The following is a 17,046-nucleotide window of genomic DNA, read 5'->3' as shown; positions in this document are numbered from 1 at the left end:
GCGTTTAGCTTATGAACCTCGGGAAAATAAATATATATTTTAAATTTTTACAATTGTTTTTTTTTAAGAAAAATTTTTACAATTGTTCTAATTTTGTTTTTATATAACTATATACTATTTACGGCAAATTATATCGTGGTAGTGCATGATCAATCATGCACCGCACGTCTTTTTGTTAAATATAAAAAAAACGGTGTTTGTTTTCCGCCGTTTCGCACCCTCTCGCAAAAAGTAACCCAGTTATTTAGTGTCATTTTGTATACACTGCAGTTTCTGTTCAACACAACTACAGTTTCATTTTGATGTAACTATAGTTTTATTCGATATTTATAGACTCAAATATGTGAAAATGTTATTTAATTTTATTTTATATACACTATAGTTTCATTAAAACACAACTACATGATCATTTTGATATAATTACAACCTCATTGTACAATATACACTCAAATATGTGAAATGTTATTCAGTTTCATTTTATATACATTGCAGTTTCATTTTACTATAACTACAGTATCATTTTGATATAACTGCAGTGTCGGTTTAGATATACTGTAGTGTCAGTTGGTGTTTAATACACCAAACAAGCGGACTCCGTTAACTATAACGGCGGGCCGTTTCTTTACTTAAAGAAACGACGTCGTATTTGACCGCGGTGCACATGCACCGCGGTCTATGATATAACAACTGTACTATTTACCATCTACAATCAACATACATATACAATACAGAATCTTAATAAGAGCCAATAATGTTAAGCCTTAACAGGAACACAAAAAATGATAGTGTAATAATTTATTCAAATGAATGGTTGATATTATTTGTGTTAAAATATTTTTTAATAATTTTTCTATGTTAATTACGCTTAATTATTATTAACTTATCTCCTAAAAAATCCTTACACCGTTAATTTTAATGATACGGCTCCATTAGTGTGCGCGTGAATGTTTGCCAAGATTATAAACCTAGCAAATAAACCATTCGTCTCTGCTGCACCGGTGCCGAAACACCTATTGAAGTTCACCGTTGTTCGTTCCGAATTGGCTTTGGTTTCTTCATCTCTGTGACCTATCAGCTCTTCTCCCTCACGAGTCATGAATCACCATTCCCTACACTGGATTTATGCTGAATCATAGATTTTTCCCAAAAATACTCTACTGAGGTTCAGTCTCGAAGGTAATATTACCTAATTTGATACTTTTCGGGCAGTTAATAGGTGATGGCCCTAGGTAGTAAAAATGGAGAAAATGCTTTAAAGGCCTTTTTGCCAGAGGATGCTTGCACGGCAACAGGTAATGTTTCTACCCCTCTCTCTTTTGTTTCGAATCTAAGTGTGGGAAGTGTACAAGAGACATCATTTTCTCACCCTAATCGGCAAGCTCAGGCTGGGCAAGCTGGTCATAGGGCTCATGGGGGCGATCCTAATCGGCTAGTCACTTTTGACAATGCTGGTCATAGGCCCCATGAAGATGTTAACTCGAGTGCAATGCACACACTTAGAGGGCAAGATTTGCAACATAATGCTGAGGGCTTAGTAGCTAATCCCTCTTATGTTTCCGGCCCTCTCTTGCCAAGCTCGGGAACAGCCGCATTTTCTAATCACCCTAAGTCCATGGCCTCGGTTGTGGGCGATGCCGGAGTGGTTGGGATGGGGCAGCTCTCGGACACGTCCAAACTAAATACAGGCAACATGACTAATAGCCATGGGGTTGGGGGTAATCCTCCTTTCTTCTTTGGTCAATTTGGAGACACGTTGTCCGTACTTAGTTTTTCTGGGGGCAACGTGGGTGTGGATGGTTTGAAAGCTACGCAAACTTTAGTGTCCACGCCTTTGAATGTCCCACATGGGGATGCTATTGGGAGCAAGCAAAATGCAATGCCAACCCCCAATAGCAACCCCAACCCAAGACATGGCACTAATGCAGGAGGTGTGCATGTCTCGGGTCCTACCGTGCCCAATGCCTGGGCACGGCTTGCTACGCTTCATGCGCATAATGCGGCCCCAATGGGGGCACCAAGCTTGGATAATACGGCTCAGGTAGGTAGCTCAGCAACCGTGAGCTCAGGTACGCTTCCTTCCTTTGCTAGTCTTTTTGCTTCCACGGGTCTGCCGGCTCAGGGTGGTAATGCGGGACATGCCTCGGGGCTTAATATCCCGGATAAAATGGTTGAATCTTATGAGGGGGAGGCCTGCATTACCTTTGAGGACACAGAGGTGCAACAGATGAACAAGATAGGGGAAACCCTACTTATTGGAAAGTTCTCTTATGGCAGGCCCGTACTTTCCGTTATAAGAGAACACTTTGCCAAACGCTTAAAGTTGAAAGGAATGGTGAGTGTTGGCTTAGTGGACCCGCGGCACGTATCTCTTGCATTTTCCAATCCGGAAGATTGCATTAATACGCTAGTCAAGGGTCAGATTCTCTTTGACGGGAAGTGCCCGATGAGGCTTTTTAGGTGGACGATGGATTTTGACACGAGGTTTGAGACGTCGCTGGCCCCGGTTTGGGTGTTATTGCCCAACCTTAAGGCCAACTGTTTCTCGGAACCTTGTCTCAAACAGATTGTCAAACCTATTGGAAGATTTTTACAGGTGGATACGCCTACGGCTAAGTTCACCCGGCCTAGTGTGGCTAGGGTGAAGGTTGAGATTGACTTGCTAAAGCCCCGGTGCCGCAAGATGTTCATCCGATTAGGGACTGCGCGCCCGGATCGGGAGGCCGTGGGGTTTTGGCAGGCGATAGAGTATGAGCGTATCCCCCCGTACTGTTTGAACTGCAGGAAACAAGGCCATTTGGCCAGTAGTTGCCGTGTCCCTGGTGGTGGGGCAAGCGCTCCACGTTCCTCGGCATCACATGTGCCGGCATCAATGGCTGATGCTGGCCCGCTCCCTACTGGGGGGGTCGGCCAGGACCGGGGATCAGCTATTGTGTTGGATCATCGGGACATGACGGCCAGTCAGAGGAAAAAAAAAAGTGAGAAAGAAAAGCAGACAAAAGGTAAGGCCCCGATGGTTGACAATAGTCAGGGGCCGGGTGGTGGTGGTACAGGTAATAAGGTATGGCGGGCCCTCTCAGCTGGCCGGACCACCCCGGTGCCGGTTAGTAATGGGTTCGCTGTGCTCCAGGACGAGAGCTTAGTCTCTGAGGAGGCTATTGTGGGGCCGGGGGGTGGCGACTTGCCAACTACCCCGGTTGATAGCAGGATATCCGTAGGTACAGCAGCGCCCGGGGCAGGGAATGGCCAGTCGCCTGGCCAGTTGTCCACTATCCTGAAGGTTACGGGAGGTTTTAGTCCCTCGGGAGGGCGGGCTGAGCAGAGCCCGCTTCAGGTATCTTTCTCTTTCACTCCTTTTTCTCATTCTCCTAAGGTTCCCTGGGGGCCGAGGAGGGGGAGGGAAAGGGCTTGGTCAGATTCTGACGTGCCGGTGTCGGGTCATGAGCGTGAGGAGTGGGCCCCGGAGTCGGGGTCAGACTCTGAGGATCGGGTGCTTGCTGGTGTAGGCCCGGTAGGACGTCGGCTTATACATACCAGAAAAGGGGGGGGGGGGGGGGGCTCCCCTCACTCGGAGCCGGGTGGTCTATTGTCTATATGAAGATGCTCGTGTGGAATGTGCGGGGGGTGTCCTCCTGGGGTTCGACACGCAGGATCCGTGTTTTGTTAAGAATGCATTCTCCTGTTGTACTTTGTCTGCTCGAGCCTTTCAGCTCGTCTGATTGGCTTGAGTTTTTTAGAATTCGTTTTAATTTTGATAATGGTTTTGCTTCTAATAATAATAAAATTTGGCTATTTTGGAATAATGACTTGGCAGTAACATTTGAGAGTCAGACTGAGCAGTGTGTTACGATATCTTGTGTACACTCTACGGTTCTCACGCCTTTCTGGCTCTCTTTTGTTTATGCCAAGACCAAGGTCCGCCTCCGGGACCCCCTGTGGGTTGAGCTGAAAGCTATTTTTTCTATGATCCCCGGTGGTGTGCCTTGGGCGGTTGCGGGTGATTTTAACTGTCTGTTAAGTGTGGACGAGAAAAAAGGTGGTCTACCGTATTCACACCGGAAGACTACTGATTTTCAGGAGTGTGTCAGTGCGTGTGACTTGATCGACGCGGCCTATTACGGTTCCTGTTTTACTTGGTGGAATGGGCGCCGTAGAGAGGCGGCTATATGGATGCGTTTGGATCGGCTCCTCTACACCTCGGTGTGGGAGTCGATTTTTACGTCATCCGTACGGCATTTGTCAAAGTCTACGTCTGACCACAGTCCGCTTCTAATATCCTTTGAGTTGATAAGTATGCAGGTAATTCCGAAGCACTTTGTGTTCCTGAACGTGTGGATTAAGCATGAGGATTTTCTGAGGGTGGTGCGTGATAGCTGGCAGGTTCCTGTAGAGGGGGCCCCTATGTTTGTAATAGCCACCAAGTTGAATAGGTTGGGGAAAGTTCTGAGCACCTGGAGCAAGACTGTATTTGGGGATATCTTTGTGAAGCTCCGGGAGTATGAGGATAGTGTTCAGGCCCTAGAGGCTGCCTTACAGCAACACCCGGATGATGAGAATGCTTTAATTGAATATAAAAAGGGTGTTGCTTTGTTACAGAAACAGATTGCTATAGAAGAAGAATTTTGGCAGCAGAAGGCGCGTATCACCGACGTTCAGGATGGGGATAGAAACTCCCGGTTCTTTCACTCAGTTGTTAAAGAACGTAGGCGAAAGCTATATATACACAGAGTGAAGGGTGGAGACGGTGTGTGGCTAGAGGATAGGCAAGGGATTGCTAATCAGGCAGTCTCTTTCTTTGAGCATATGTTCACCGCGGAGGTTGGGGGTTTTGATTTGACTAGGCTGGACTGTGTCCCACGGTTGGTTACAGAGGAGGATAATGAGGTTTTGACGGCGGTGCCTGAGGTGGAGGAGGTGAAGGCGGTGGTAATGCAGATGAACTCTACGAGTGCGGCAGGGCCGGATGGTTTCTCGGGGGCCTTCTATAAGGCTTGCTGGGATATTATTCAGGATGATGTTGTTAGCATGGTTCGGAGCTACTTTGCGGGACGGGAATTTACCAGGGCTATCACGCACACATCTATCGTCCTGTTGCCGAAGAAGCCGAGTCCGGAGACTTTTGCGGACTACAGACCCATCAACCTATGCAACTTCAGTAGTAAGCTTATCACGAAGCTCATGGTGGTTCGGATGGCTACAGTCTTGCCTCGGGTGTTGTCGCCGCAGCAGAGTGGGTTTGTGGCGGGCTGGTCTATTACAGATAATGTGCTTCTAGCGTCCGAGATGTGCCACGGGTTGAGCTTGCAGAACCGGGACATAGTCCTTAAGTTAGACATGGCTAAGGCTTATGACCGGGTATCATGGTTTTTCCTGACTTCGGTGATGCGCCGCCTGGGTTTCAGTGAGGTCTGGATAGATATGGTGTTCCGGGCCGTGTCTAACGTGTGGTATTCAGTGATTGTGAATGGAGTCAAAGAGGGCTTCTTCACGTCTACGCGAGGTCTCAGGCAAGGGGACCCGCTGTCCCCGACTTTGTTTGTGATTGCAGCTGAGGTCTTGTCGGTGTACATTGCGCGGGTCTATGATGGCACTACGGTGCCCCGGTTTACACAGCCGCCACGGACACCACATATTCACCACCTGGCCTATGCGGACGATGTTATTATTTTTAGTACGGCCAGGTTGGGAGCTATTGAGGTCGTGATTGGGGCGTTAAAGGAGTACGAGGAGATCTCGGGACAGTTGGTGAGCTTTCAGAAAAGTGCGTTTTACATGCACCCTCGTACTCCGGCCCACGAGATTGAGCAGATTTGCCGGGCAACGGGCTGTGTGCATAAACAGTTTCCTTTTACATACTTGGGCTGCCCGGTGTATATAGGCCGTAAAAAGTGTATCTACTTTGCCTCGGTGATTGATAAAGTTAAGGCTAGATGCTTGAGTTGGCAACGCCGGCTGCTCTCGAAGGGCGGGAAGGCAATCTTGATCTCTTCAGTCTTGCAGGCCATACCGTTGCACATTTTTTCGGCCTGCGCTCCGCCTAAGCAGGTCATACGGGATTTGGAGAGATGTTATGCGAGTTTTTTCTGGAAACAGTCAGGGGGCGCCCGGTACCACTGGAGTTCGTGGAAAACCCTCTCTCGTCCTAAGAAGGAAGGGGGGTGGGGTTCATGGATTTAGACTTGATGGTAAGGGCGGCCAGTGTTAAATTGTGGTGGAATTTCCGAACAGATCATACTTTATGGTCGGACTTTATGAGGGCGAAATATTGCAGTCGGGTTCACTCGGTTGCTAAGTTGGTTCAGAATAGAGATTCGCACACCTGGAAGAGGATGCTGGCGGTACGTGATGAGGTCGAGGGGGTTCTCACTTGGCGGTTGTTCCAAGGCCGGGTTAGTTTCTGGTGGGAAAACTGGTCGGGTCTGGGCCCACTTGGCAGGCTTTATCCACACCGGGGGGTTTCCTACTCCCGGGAGTTACTTCTAGACTATGTGCGGGATGGCCAGCTTGATTTGACAGACCACGATGACTTGGCATTTGCTGGGATTGGGGCGGACCTGTCCCGCTTGGGGCAGGGCCCGCGTGATATCCCACTCTGGACCGTGGCGTCCGACGGTATGTTTTCTTATTCCTCTGCTAAGGCCTTTCTTAGGCCTGCTTTGCCCACTGCACCGGACCCGCTCTTAGCTAAGTGTTGGCGCAAGCACCTTCCTTTTAAGGTGTCCTTCCTGGCTTGGAGGGTGTTCCGAGGGCGGCTTCCCACGGATGACATCTTGGCCCGTTTCGGTCATGCGATCGTCTCGAGGTGTCGGTGTTGTCCAGCCCCGGTCCCCGAGTCTATTGATCACATCTTTTATTCTGGGGAAACAGCAAGAGCTGCTTGGAGATATGTTTTGGCGTCCCTCGGCCTCTACTTGCGACACCGGAGTCTTAGGACTTTGATTGTAGGATGGGGTCGGGCGGGGGCGCGTAACCCTCTTTTGTCTTTTGTTGTTTGCAGGTTGCCGTATCTGGTGTTGTGGGAGCTGTGGAAGCACCGTAATGGGTGCATGTACGGCCGAGACACACCCAGCGTTGCACGGGTGATGCATGGGGTGGCAAAGGGGGTGGCGGAATGCCTGTTTAGGCGTTGGCCCATGCAGCATATCCTGCCCTCTAACTGGAGGACTATTGTGGCATACTTGGAGGCACATGTACCGAGGCGTGTTATTAGGACGGTCAGGTGGTCTCCCCCGGTTGCCGGGGCGTTAAAGATCAATCTTTCTCGGTCTTCGGCGGCTGGGGGGGCTGCGGCCGTGGTGCGCAACCAGGAGGGTGGCTTCTGCTACGGGGTTGCGTGGTCTGGCCACGGGGAGCACGCCCGGGGAATGTTCCGGGTCCTTTTCTCTTGCCTGGAATGGTGCCTGGCCGGGGGAACTACTTTGATTGATATAGAGTCCACTTGGGCGGAGTTGGCTAGCTACGTTGATATCTCTGTTCGTCCGCCGTGGATTCTAGATGATGTTGTGACCAGACTCCGGTTTCTGTGTTCCTGTGGGGTGGTTACTGCTTCTGTGTGCCCGTCCAGGGCCAATATGCCTGCACAGGCGCTAGCTAACTGGGCGGTGGATAAGCCGGGGGAGGCCACCTTTCGGAGCCTCAATGATCTGCCACGTAGGGTCCGTGCTTTACTGATACATGATGATGTGCCCTATGTGTTTTTTGATATTGATGATCCCCCGTGATTGTACTTGTACTTTGTTTGATTTGTTGGAAATTTGGAAAAAAGAAAAAACAGAAAAATAAAAAAGAAAAGAAAAAAGGAAAAAGAAAAGGAAAAGAGATGGAAAAAAGAAAAGAAAAGGCTGAGGGATAGAAAAGAATCGAGTGGAAAAAATGAGTGAAAGAAAAGAATAGAGTGAAAAGAATTGGAGTGAGAAAAAGGAGAGTTGGGAGGAAAAGAAAGAGTGGATGGGAGTAAAAAAACAGTGAGTGTGTGAGGTTCTCTAGGGACCGGGAAGCCCTGCTTCGCAGTGCTGAGTCTCAATGTAAGGTGCTGGCGGTACAACAGGGCACCCTAGTCCGGGCTGAACGGTGTGCCGGGCAGGATTATCAAATCCGTTGACCTGGTCAGGCTTGCTGCTGGCCAATAGTAGCTGAGTTCCTTCTGGACTCCGGGGGGACGGGCTATTATTTGGGGGGTTGCTTTTGTTCGCGTCAGCCTGGTATAAACTTAAACACTCACCCGAGATAGATGTGATAGTTGGGTTATGGGAACACGATGCGAGCTTGTTCTATCTTGTTTCTATTTTTTCAGGTGCTGCTTCTTTGACCTCGGAGGCATGAACTGGTCTTGGGCTCGTTTTGGTTTCGCCTTTGCAGGCATCTTTGGAAAAGACCAGGTCTCAACGCCGATGCAAGCGGTAAAAAATTACATCGTAGCCCGGGCTGAACGGTGGCCGGGTAGGTGTTTTTCAAATCCGTTGGCGGTAGTCCAGGCTTGCTGCTGGCCCATAGTAGCTAATCCCGTTAGGGTTGGTTCTGGTTCGTGCTGGTGCTGATCGGGAGTTCTGCTATTGGTTGCCTTGTGCCGTGTTGATGATTTATTGGCTCGGGATCTACCGTCTCAGGACTGCGTGCCATTACTGGACTTAAGCCTGCGTGCCATTGTTAGCCGTACATCTTTGTCGTGTGTGCTATTGCTATCTTTTTACAGGGCAGTCGATAGCTGTCCTTCAGATTACATGGTGGGCGGAGATGCAGTTTACTGGTTGACATACTCCTGCCTACGATTAGTTAGTGATAGCTAGCATAGGGCTTGGGGCATGCATGTTAGAGCCCCGGGGGCCACTTTATGTTATCTTGTCTTATCTTACTTTTCCTTACTTAGCTTATTAGTAGGATTTAGGCCATGTGGGGCCTAAGTCCATCCGGACCTTGTACTGGCCTTGGCCTTCCTTTTTTAATAAACTTCTTTAAAAAAAAAAAAAAAAAAAAAACCCTAGAGAAGGTGGTTCTGTGCATGGAAGGAGGCCTGGGAAAGAGCCTGCTATGCCTGGAAGGAGGCCTCCTTAGGAAGGATGGTTCTGTGCCTAGAAGGAGGCCTGGGAAATAGCCTGCCCAGCCCATAGTTCTGTGCCTGGAAGGAGGCCTGGGAAAGAGTCTGCTATGCCTGGAAGGAGGTCTCTTTGGGGATGCCTGGAAGGAGGCTTCTTGGGGAGTGTGCCTGGACGGAGGCCTGGGAAAGAACCTGCCCAGCCCACCTTCCCAGCCCTGTGGAGGGTGGTTCTGTGCCTGGAAGCCTGCCCAGCCCAACCCATGGGGTGTGGTTCTGTGCTTGGAAGGAGGCATGGGAAAGAGCATGCTGTGCTTGGAAGGAGGCATGGGAAAGAGCATGCTGTGCTTGGAAGGAGGTGGTTCTGTACCTGGAAGGAGGCCTGAGAAAGAGCTATGCCTGGAAGGATTGGGAAAGAGCCTGCTATGCTTGAGATATTGGCTCCAGGAGGCCTGAGAAATAGCTATGCCTGGAAGGACTGGGAAAGACTGTAACACCCCATTTTCTAACACTAGAGCCTAGATAAATTACAAGCTTACATAGCGAAATAAGAACTAAATGGGGAATGTTACCGCCGTAGCCACCCATTCTCGGATGACTACCAGGCTAAATGACTAAGATAAAAACTTAATCAATATCAAACAATAGGGTTAGGCAGGCCCAAACATGTATTCATCATGCAACCCACAACATAACAACGGACTACCTCAGGAATTTGCAATCATTCTTCCAAGGCTGAACCCCAACCCTAAGGAATTTGCAATCATTATACTATATTAAGCAATCTAAAAGGTTAACTTCAATAATATCTATTCAAGTCTACAACCACAAGATTAAAAGAGTCACATCATTATCAACATAACACTGGTCTCAAAGGGTTACTAACTAAAGTCAAAGTAAAACAATAAAGCCTCTAAACGTGATCTCGTCATGCATCAATCCAAACCTGAAAGAGGTTATCGAAAAAACATGGAAAAGTAACCCGTTAGCATAAAATGCTAAGTATAACTCACTCAACCCTGTAAAATAATATAGGTTTGGAAAATAGTAGTTTTGATATTTATACATATCAACACACGTAGGATTAAATAGGATCACGCAAGTATAGGTATATATAAGCCACAATTACATAACTAAGTATATAAAATAACGATAGAATTCAACTCGCACTCATGCTTCGACAGATCATAAGTATCCACTGAACACCACTGATGCCAAGATGCAATCATAAGAGGATGAGTAAATAAGGGTAGGTATACTTAAAAAGCAATAAGAGTGGAAATAGATGCAATACTGTTTTTAAATCTTCAACGTGTGTAAAACTGAAGGGTTAGATAATAATAGTGTTTCAATGCTAATCATGAGTAAAGGAGTTATCAAGATAATATAGCCTTTAAAGATATAAGTAGAAATCATTTCATATAGATAATCTCACACTCAAGAAAATAACACTTTCATTAATAATACTACGTGAGGTAACTAAATCAATCACATGGATCATAACGGTATCAACAATCATATCAGAATCATCAACATAATGGTGGGGAGGTAGGACTTCACCATACGTGAACGAACCTATCCTGGCACGGTTATGCATAACCGACCTAACCTCAATCTCACCCACAAAATATATACATAATGGAATCAGGATCATATCTTAAGTGTGCACACCCCTTAACTGGGATTCTAAGCCCAACGAGTAGTATCTAAGCCCTAGCAGCCCAGGATTTTTCGACCAAGCTACTTCACACTGTCCGGGATTTTTCGGTCGGACCAACTTCTAATTTCTTCCGAGGGAGCAAGGCTCCAACGGGACCTCCAAAATATATAATTCCTCACACATTTGAAAATACAAGTAGTGTAGCACTTTAAAACGTTATTTCTAAAAATGGGTTCTATACTTGATGCTTAATCGTAAATAGGATATAGATATATCTTTTGAAAATAGGGAAAGGGATAGACAATGAAAATATAAGTTGCATTTTGCAAAAGATGGCAATCATGCATGTATGCAATACCATAGCTAAATAGGCATATATATATATATATATATATATATATATATATATATATATATATATATATATTTGAAAAGAGAATACTTATATAAGGGTAGGTTTTCAAACAATAGATATTTATTGGTATGAAAATCATAGGTTTGGAAATAGAGAAATCATTTACCATTTATTGTCATTCTTTTGTGGATTCTACAAAGATAAGTAAAACAATATAACCCGACCCGACCCGCCGGAGAAAAACCGCCGCCGATCACTATTCCGGCGACTGATCGTCGATCCATGACCGGTGTTGGAAAGTTAAGACCAAGGCGAAGGTCCTGAGGGACCTCCGCCAGTGTAAATGTCACTGGAGGTTCCTTCGATGGGACTAAATCCATCAGAGACAAAAATCGCAACTGCGATTCTGGATAGAGACCGAGAGGCGATCTCGACTGTAGGTGCATCTACGGACTTAGAGGTAGCAAGGTTGATGGAAGATAGTCACAAGGAGGATATTCGCTATGTTAGAACATCTCACCAAGCAACAATGGCTGGGATTAAATCGGAGAGGGCTTCGGAGAGAATCGTGAACCCGAGATTTCTCGCAGAGGAGAAATTGGATGCTGGAACAAATGAGAAGCCTATAGAATTGGAAAATGAAGACAAGGGAGTCCTAATCCCACCTGAAACAATGATAACTAGCAAGGAAGGAGCCTCGACATCAACATTGAAGAAGATAGAGGAGGTTGAACCCCAGACTATCAAACAGAGAACAGGTAACACTTCAAACCCACCACTTGTTCGAGAAAATGCCCCAATGGGCAAGGCTAATGCTAGAACGGAGAATAGACCCACAGTGCCTCCAAAAGGGGGGAATGCTTGGCCTGGGAATGTAAAGGGGGCAGGGCCATCTAATTTGGGAAAACCAGTATCAGGTCCCATGAATTTTGCCACAGCAGTGACTGGGGAAAAAAGGGGGTGAATCTGGGAATGTTTTGAGTACTAAGGCACAAGTTGAGATAGCAGATAAGTTGTTGGGATCTCATAGGGGATTCCCATCTATTAGATTTGGTAAATCAGAGGTAAAGCAATTGAATGTAATTGAGAAATATTTGTTGGTTGGCAAATTCTCATGGGGAAAACCAACTATGGAGGATTTAAGGAAATTCTTTGATAAAAAATTTCTGTTGAAAGGAACAATGAGTCTAGGTTGGTTGGATCCTAGGCATGTCACTTTGTCATTCTCACATGAATGTGACTGCCTGAATATGCTTTTGAAAGAACAGATAACAGTTGAGGGAGGTTTTCCAATGAGATTATTTAGGTGGAGACTTGGATTTAGCACTGAGAAGGAGTCAAGCTTAGCCCCAGTTTGGATTAGATTTCCAATGTTGAGTGCAAACCTGTTTAATATTGCTGCCCTGAAACAAATATGTAAGTCAGTTGGAACATACCTGACTGCTGACTATGGAACTTTGCACTACACAAGGCTAAGTTATGCAAGATTGAAGGTATAGATGGATTTATTGAAGCCACTGGTCCATGAGATGTTTATAGGCTTCTCAGAAGACCCTGAGGAGGAAGATGAAGGATACTTTCAAAAAATTGTATATGAATGAATCCCACAATATTGTACAAGGTGTTTTAAGTAAGGGCATTCTGTAGAAGTTTGTAGATTGGCTAAGTATGACAAGATCTTTGAAGCAGAAAAGTCTCAAGGGAGGGGGGAAGGGGGGAACATTAAGGCTAGGAATGCAGCTAAGGAAAATACAAATATGGGGAGGGAGAAAAACACATGGCAGCAGCTGAGATCTGAGTGGAAAAATGGGAAGCAACCTGGGAAGGGGCCTAAACAGAATAAGGAGCAGAACTTAAATAAAGGGAAAGAGAGCTTACAAAATAGAAAGGAAGTGGGAAGAAAGGGGAAGGAGATTTTAGTAGAAGGGTAAGAAAAAGGGAGTCAGGGGCAGACTGAGCTTAGACAGACCAGATTTCAGGATCCTCTGGAGAATTGGGAAAAGGATCCCTGGGCTGCTAAAACACCCTTGAACTTTAGTTTTGAGAGGGGAGGTAGAGGGGGGAGAGGGGGAGCATATGGACATAGAGGAGGGAGAAGGGGACCTGGTATTCAGATCTATGAGAGGGGGGAAAGGAGCTATGAAAGTGAGGGAGGTGGTAATGGGAATGAGGGAGGAAAACAGACAGTAGAAAGGGGATCATTAGTTGACAAAGGAAATGAGCATCAGAGTCTAGGGGGGGGGGGGGGGGGAGATGGAAAAGGTTATGAAGGGGAGACAGAAATAATGTATGAGAATGATAAAGGGACAGAGGGGAGGGCTGATGATAAGATGACAGAGGCTGAAATGGAGGAGAGGGCAAGAAAGCCAGAAGCAGAAATGGATTTTGATAAGAGCATGAAGGAGGCACACAACTCCCCATTAAAGAAACCAGTGAGGGAGACTATTAATGCAAAAACCAGGGCCCAAAAATCAAAAGCTGCAAGAACCAGGGGGTGGGGCCTCCATGTCTGACTTTTAATGAAGGTAATTTGTTGGAATGTGAGGGGAGTGGTTTCCCAAGGCTCCCTTCACAGAATTAGAAACTTGGTGAGACAGTTTAAGCCTAAGATTCTGTGTCTACTTGAACCATTCAAGGACTTGTCTAAATTGGAACAGTTTGCTGTAACAATTGGCTTTGAGAATAGGTGTTGTGGCACAGAAAAAATCTGGATATTCTGGGATAGAGATGTCCTAGTTGATCCATGGGATAAAGGGCAACAAATGGTGAGTGTGAGGGTGATTCTGCCTGTTCTAGGTAGCATGAACTTATCCTTTATTTATGCTAGTTGTAACAAGGCAACAAGGCAGGAGCTATGGGACCTAATAGACGCTATAGCTGAGGGAGAAATAGGGGATGGAATGTGGTCTGTCCTTGGTGACTTTAACTGCATCCTTATGTGTGAGGAAAAAAAGGGAGGCCAGCCTTATAGGATGGCAAAAAGTAGAGAGTTTCGAAATTGCATAGATAATGCAGCTCTGAGATAGGTGGCCTTTTATGGGAATGAGTTTACTTGGTGGAATGGTAGGAGAGGGAGCAATGCAGTGTGGGAAAGATTAGATAGAGTGCTTGTGAATGACTGTTGGGAGGAAAAAATAAAATCCTATGTACACCATTTGTCCAAGGCCACATCAGACCATTCCCCCTTAGTCATGGATCTACAGTCCCAGGTGAAACTGGGAAAAAGGCCTTTCATATTCTTGAATGCATGGGGGGATCATGAGCAGCTTAAGGGAGTTGTACAGAGAGTCTGGGAGGAGAGAGTGGAGGGAAATGAGATGTATTCTTTTATAACAAAACACAAAAAAGTGAAAAGAGTTCTAAAAAACTGGAATTGGGAAGTGTTTGGTAATATTTTTGAAAAACTGAGTGAGCTGGAGGAAAAAGTGAGTAATTCAGAGAGTGCTATGCAGACTGATCCTTCTGAGGAGAAGCTAGTAGAGTACAAGCTGAGCCAAGCCAATCTCCAGAAGTAAATTAGAATAGAAGAGAAGTTTTGGCAACAAAAGTCCCACTCACAGTGGGTGGTGGAAGGGGAGAGAAACTCAAAGTATTTCCATGGGCTAGTTAAGGAGAGAAGGGCAAAACAAGTAATTCATAAGATCAAGAACAATGAGGGGGAGTGGGTTGAGGAGCAAAGTCAGATAGCTGACTTGGCTGTTGAATTTTTCCAAAAACTTTACACTGCTGAGCCCCTAAATAGGGACAACTCAGTTTTTGAATGTTTGCAAGTTAGTGTCACTGAGGAGGAGAACCAGAAGCTGATTGCTGAACCTACATTGGAGGAGATCAGGGCCACAGTTTATAGCATGAACCCTAACAGTGCTTGTGGTCCTGATGGCTTTGGAGGTAGGTGGCTTCTATCAAATCTGTTGGGAAATCATAAAACATGATCTACACAATCTGGTAAGTTCTTTCTTTTATGGGAAAGGCCTGACAAGGGCCATAACTAGCACCTCTATTGTTCTTATTCCCAAAGTTACAAATCCTGCCAGTTTTAATGAGTTCAGACCAATAAGTCTGAGTAATTTCTGTAGCAAAGTGATAACCAAAATCATGGTTCAGAGGCTGGCAGGTGTTCTAGCAAGAATAATATCCCCAACCCAATCTTGTTTTGTTAAAGAAAGGAGTATAATAGATTATATACTGTTAGCACAAGAAATCTGTCATGGAATGACAACCTCAAATGAGGATGTTGTTTTGAAACTTGACATGAATAAAGCTTATGACAGAATGGATTGGGGGGTGTATTCAGCTAGTTCTGGAAAAACTGGGCTTTTGCAAAAAATGGATTGATTTGGTGAATGGTTCTATAAATAATATTTGGTACTCTGCGATTGTGAATGGGGAGGCAAAGGGGTTCTTTCATTCCTCTAGAGGGCTGAGACAAGGAGACCATTTGTCTCCCAGTCTTTTCATTTTGGCTTCTGAGTTGTTGTCCAGGTTAATAAACCAAAAGCAAGCTAAGATCACACAACCAGTGCAGAGACCCCAAGTTACACATTTGGCATTTGCAGATGACATGGTGGTGTTTACTTTAGGGAAGAATGGAGGGATTAAAGGAGTGATGGAAGCCTTGGAAAAATATGAAGGCCAGTCTGGGCAGTTGATCAACAAAAATAAAAGTGCATTTTATATGCACAGAAGAGTCTCCCAGGAGGCTGTTGAGAAAATGAAGGAGGTGACAGGGTGCCAACATAAGGAATTCCCATTCACTTATTTGGGATGTCCTGTCTACCAAGGGAGAAAAAAGTGAGACTGTTTACTGGTTTGGTGGAGAAAGTGGCTACCAGATGCAAGGGGTGGCAGGTCAGGTTGCTATCACAGGGAGGGAAAGCTGTTCTAATTAAGTTAGTGTTACAAGCAATGCCAACACATATGTTCTATGCAATCAACCCCCAAAGGCAGTTGTGAAACAAATTGAAAGTGTGATTGCTGACTTCTTTTGGGGGAAAATAGAGGGGAAAAAGAAGCATTATTGGAGTTCTTGGAAGACTTTAGCTAGGCCAGCAGCTGAAGGGGGAGTAGGGTTCACTGGATTTAAGGAGATGATTGATGCAGCTGGAGCAAAGTTGTGGTGGAATCTTAGGAAAGGGGAATCAATTTGGAGTCAGTTCATGCTAGCAAAGTATTGTAATGGAATACACCCAGTGGTTAGGGGATGGAATTATAGGGACTCACACATTTGGAGAAGGATGGTGGATGTAAGAGAGAGAGTAGAACCTAGGATTGAATGGGAGATAAGAAGAGGAAATTTAAATGTTTGGTGGGATAATTGGTCAGGGAAGGGGGCACTGGCAATATGGTTAAATAGAAGGGGAAAAGGGGGATCTAGGGAGATGTTGAAGGATGGCAATGTAAATGGGGCTGTGGATCTAAGGAAGTTTGGTATTCAGGATCAAACTCTGGCTCAGAACATTAGAACCAGGGAGGGACCAGACATGCCAATATGGCAGCCAACTAGAGCTAACTTTAACTTCAAGATAGCAAAGGCATTGATGAGAGAGCATGGAGGTGAGAATGCTGGCCTATGGTGCAAGAAGATTTGGGCTAAGGGAATATCATGGAAGATGTCTTTTTTGGCCTAGAGGGGTTTTAAAAAGAAATTGCCGGTGGATGATGTGTTAAGAAAAATGGGTTATCAAACTGTTTCCAAGTGTCCATGCTGTGTTCAGTCTGGTTGTGATGACATGCAACAAATATTTGGGAAAGGGGAAACAGCACAGCAAGTGTGGAACTATTTCTCAAGGGCCATGGGTACAAGAATTGTGGTAAGAAGTGAGAGGCATGTATGCTATGAATGGTGGCTATTAGGTTTCAAGAATAGGATGTTCAAATTTATGGCAGAAAGGCTACCTGTTCTGATCTTATGGGAGCTTTGGGTGAACTATACACACTGTAAGTATGGCCAGGGGAGGCCTTCTATGGCAAGAGTGATATTCAGGGTGACAAAAGACCTTACTG

At 45.7% G+C, this 17,046-nt stretch overlaps 2 protein-coding genes across 2 annotated transcripts; both read left to right on the top strand.

Annotated features, from left to right (window-relative positions):
* The first annotated feature begins 6,248 nt into the window (after window positions 1-6,248).
* Window positions 6,249-7,718, top strand: LOC109190183. The gene has a single exon (XM_019340634.1). The coding sequence runs from the start codon at window positions 6,249-6,251 to the stop codon at window positions 7,716-7,718; it is 1,470 nt and encodes a 489-aa protein (XP_019196179.1).
* A 6,516-nt stretch (window positions 7,719-14,234) lies between these two features.
* Window positions 14,235-16,670, top strand: LOC109190182. Its single transcript, XM_019340633.1, has 6 exons — window positions 14,235-14,519; window positions 14,604-14,931; window positions 15,014-15,157; window positions 15,315-15,763; window positions 15,825-15,891; window positions 16,042-16,670. Exons 1-6 carry the CDS (start codon window positions 14,235-14,237, stop codon window positions 16,668-16,670), a joined length of 1,902 nt encoding a protein of 633 aa, XP_019196178.1.
* The last annotated feature ends 376 nt before the right edge of the window (window positions 16,671-17,046 follow it).

The sequence above is a fragment of the Ipomoea nil genome, unplaced genomic scaffold, assembly GCF_001879475.1.
Source record: "Ipomoea nil cultivar Tokyo-kokei standard unplaced genomic scaffold, Asagao_1.1 scaffold1574, whole genome shotgun sequence".
Classification (NCBI taxonomy): domain Eukaryota; kingdom Viridiplantae; phylum Streptophyta; class Magnoliopsida; order Solanales; family Convolvulaceae; genus Ipomoea; species Ipomoea nil.
This window is presented reverse-complemented; position numbering and strand designations above follow the sequence as displayed.

Bases quoted from the DNA above. Each gene is read 5' to 3' on its own strand.
- LOC109190183 (XM_019340634.1), top strand. From the start codon at position 6,249: ATGAGGGCGAAATATTGCAGTCGGGTTCACTCGGTTGCTAAGTTGGTT.
- LOC109190182 (XM_019340633.1), top strand. From the start codon at position 14,235: ATGGATCTACAGTCCCAGGTGAAACTGGGAAAAAGGCCTTTCATATTC. The intron at 14,520-14,603 runs GTAGAGTACAAG...TCCCACTCACAG, and splicing joins ATCCTTCTGAGGAGAAGCTA to TGGGTGGTGGAAGGGGAGAG. The intron at 15,892-16,041 runs GTCAGGTTGCTA...GGGGGAAAATAG, and splicing joins CCAGATGCAAGGGGTGGCAG to AGGGGAAAAAGAAGCATTAT.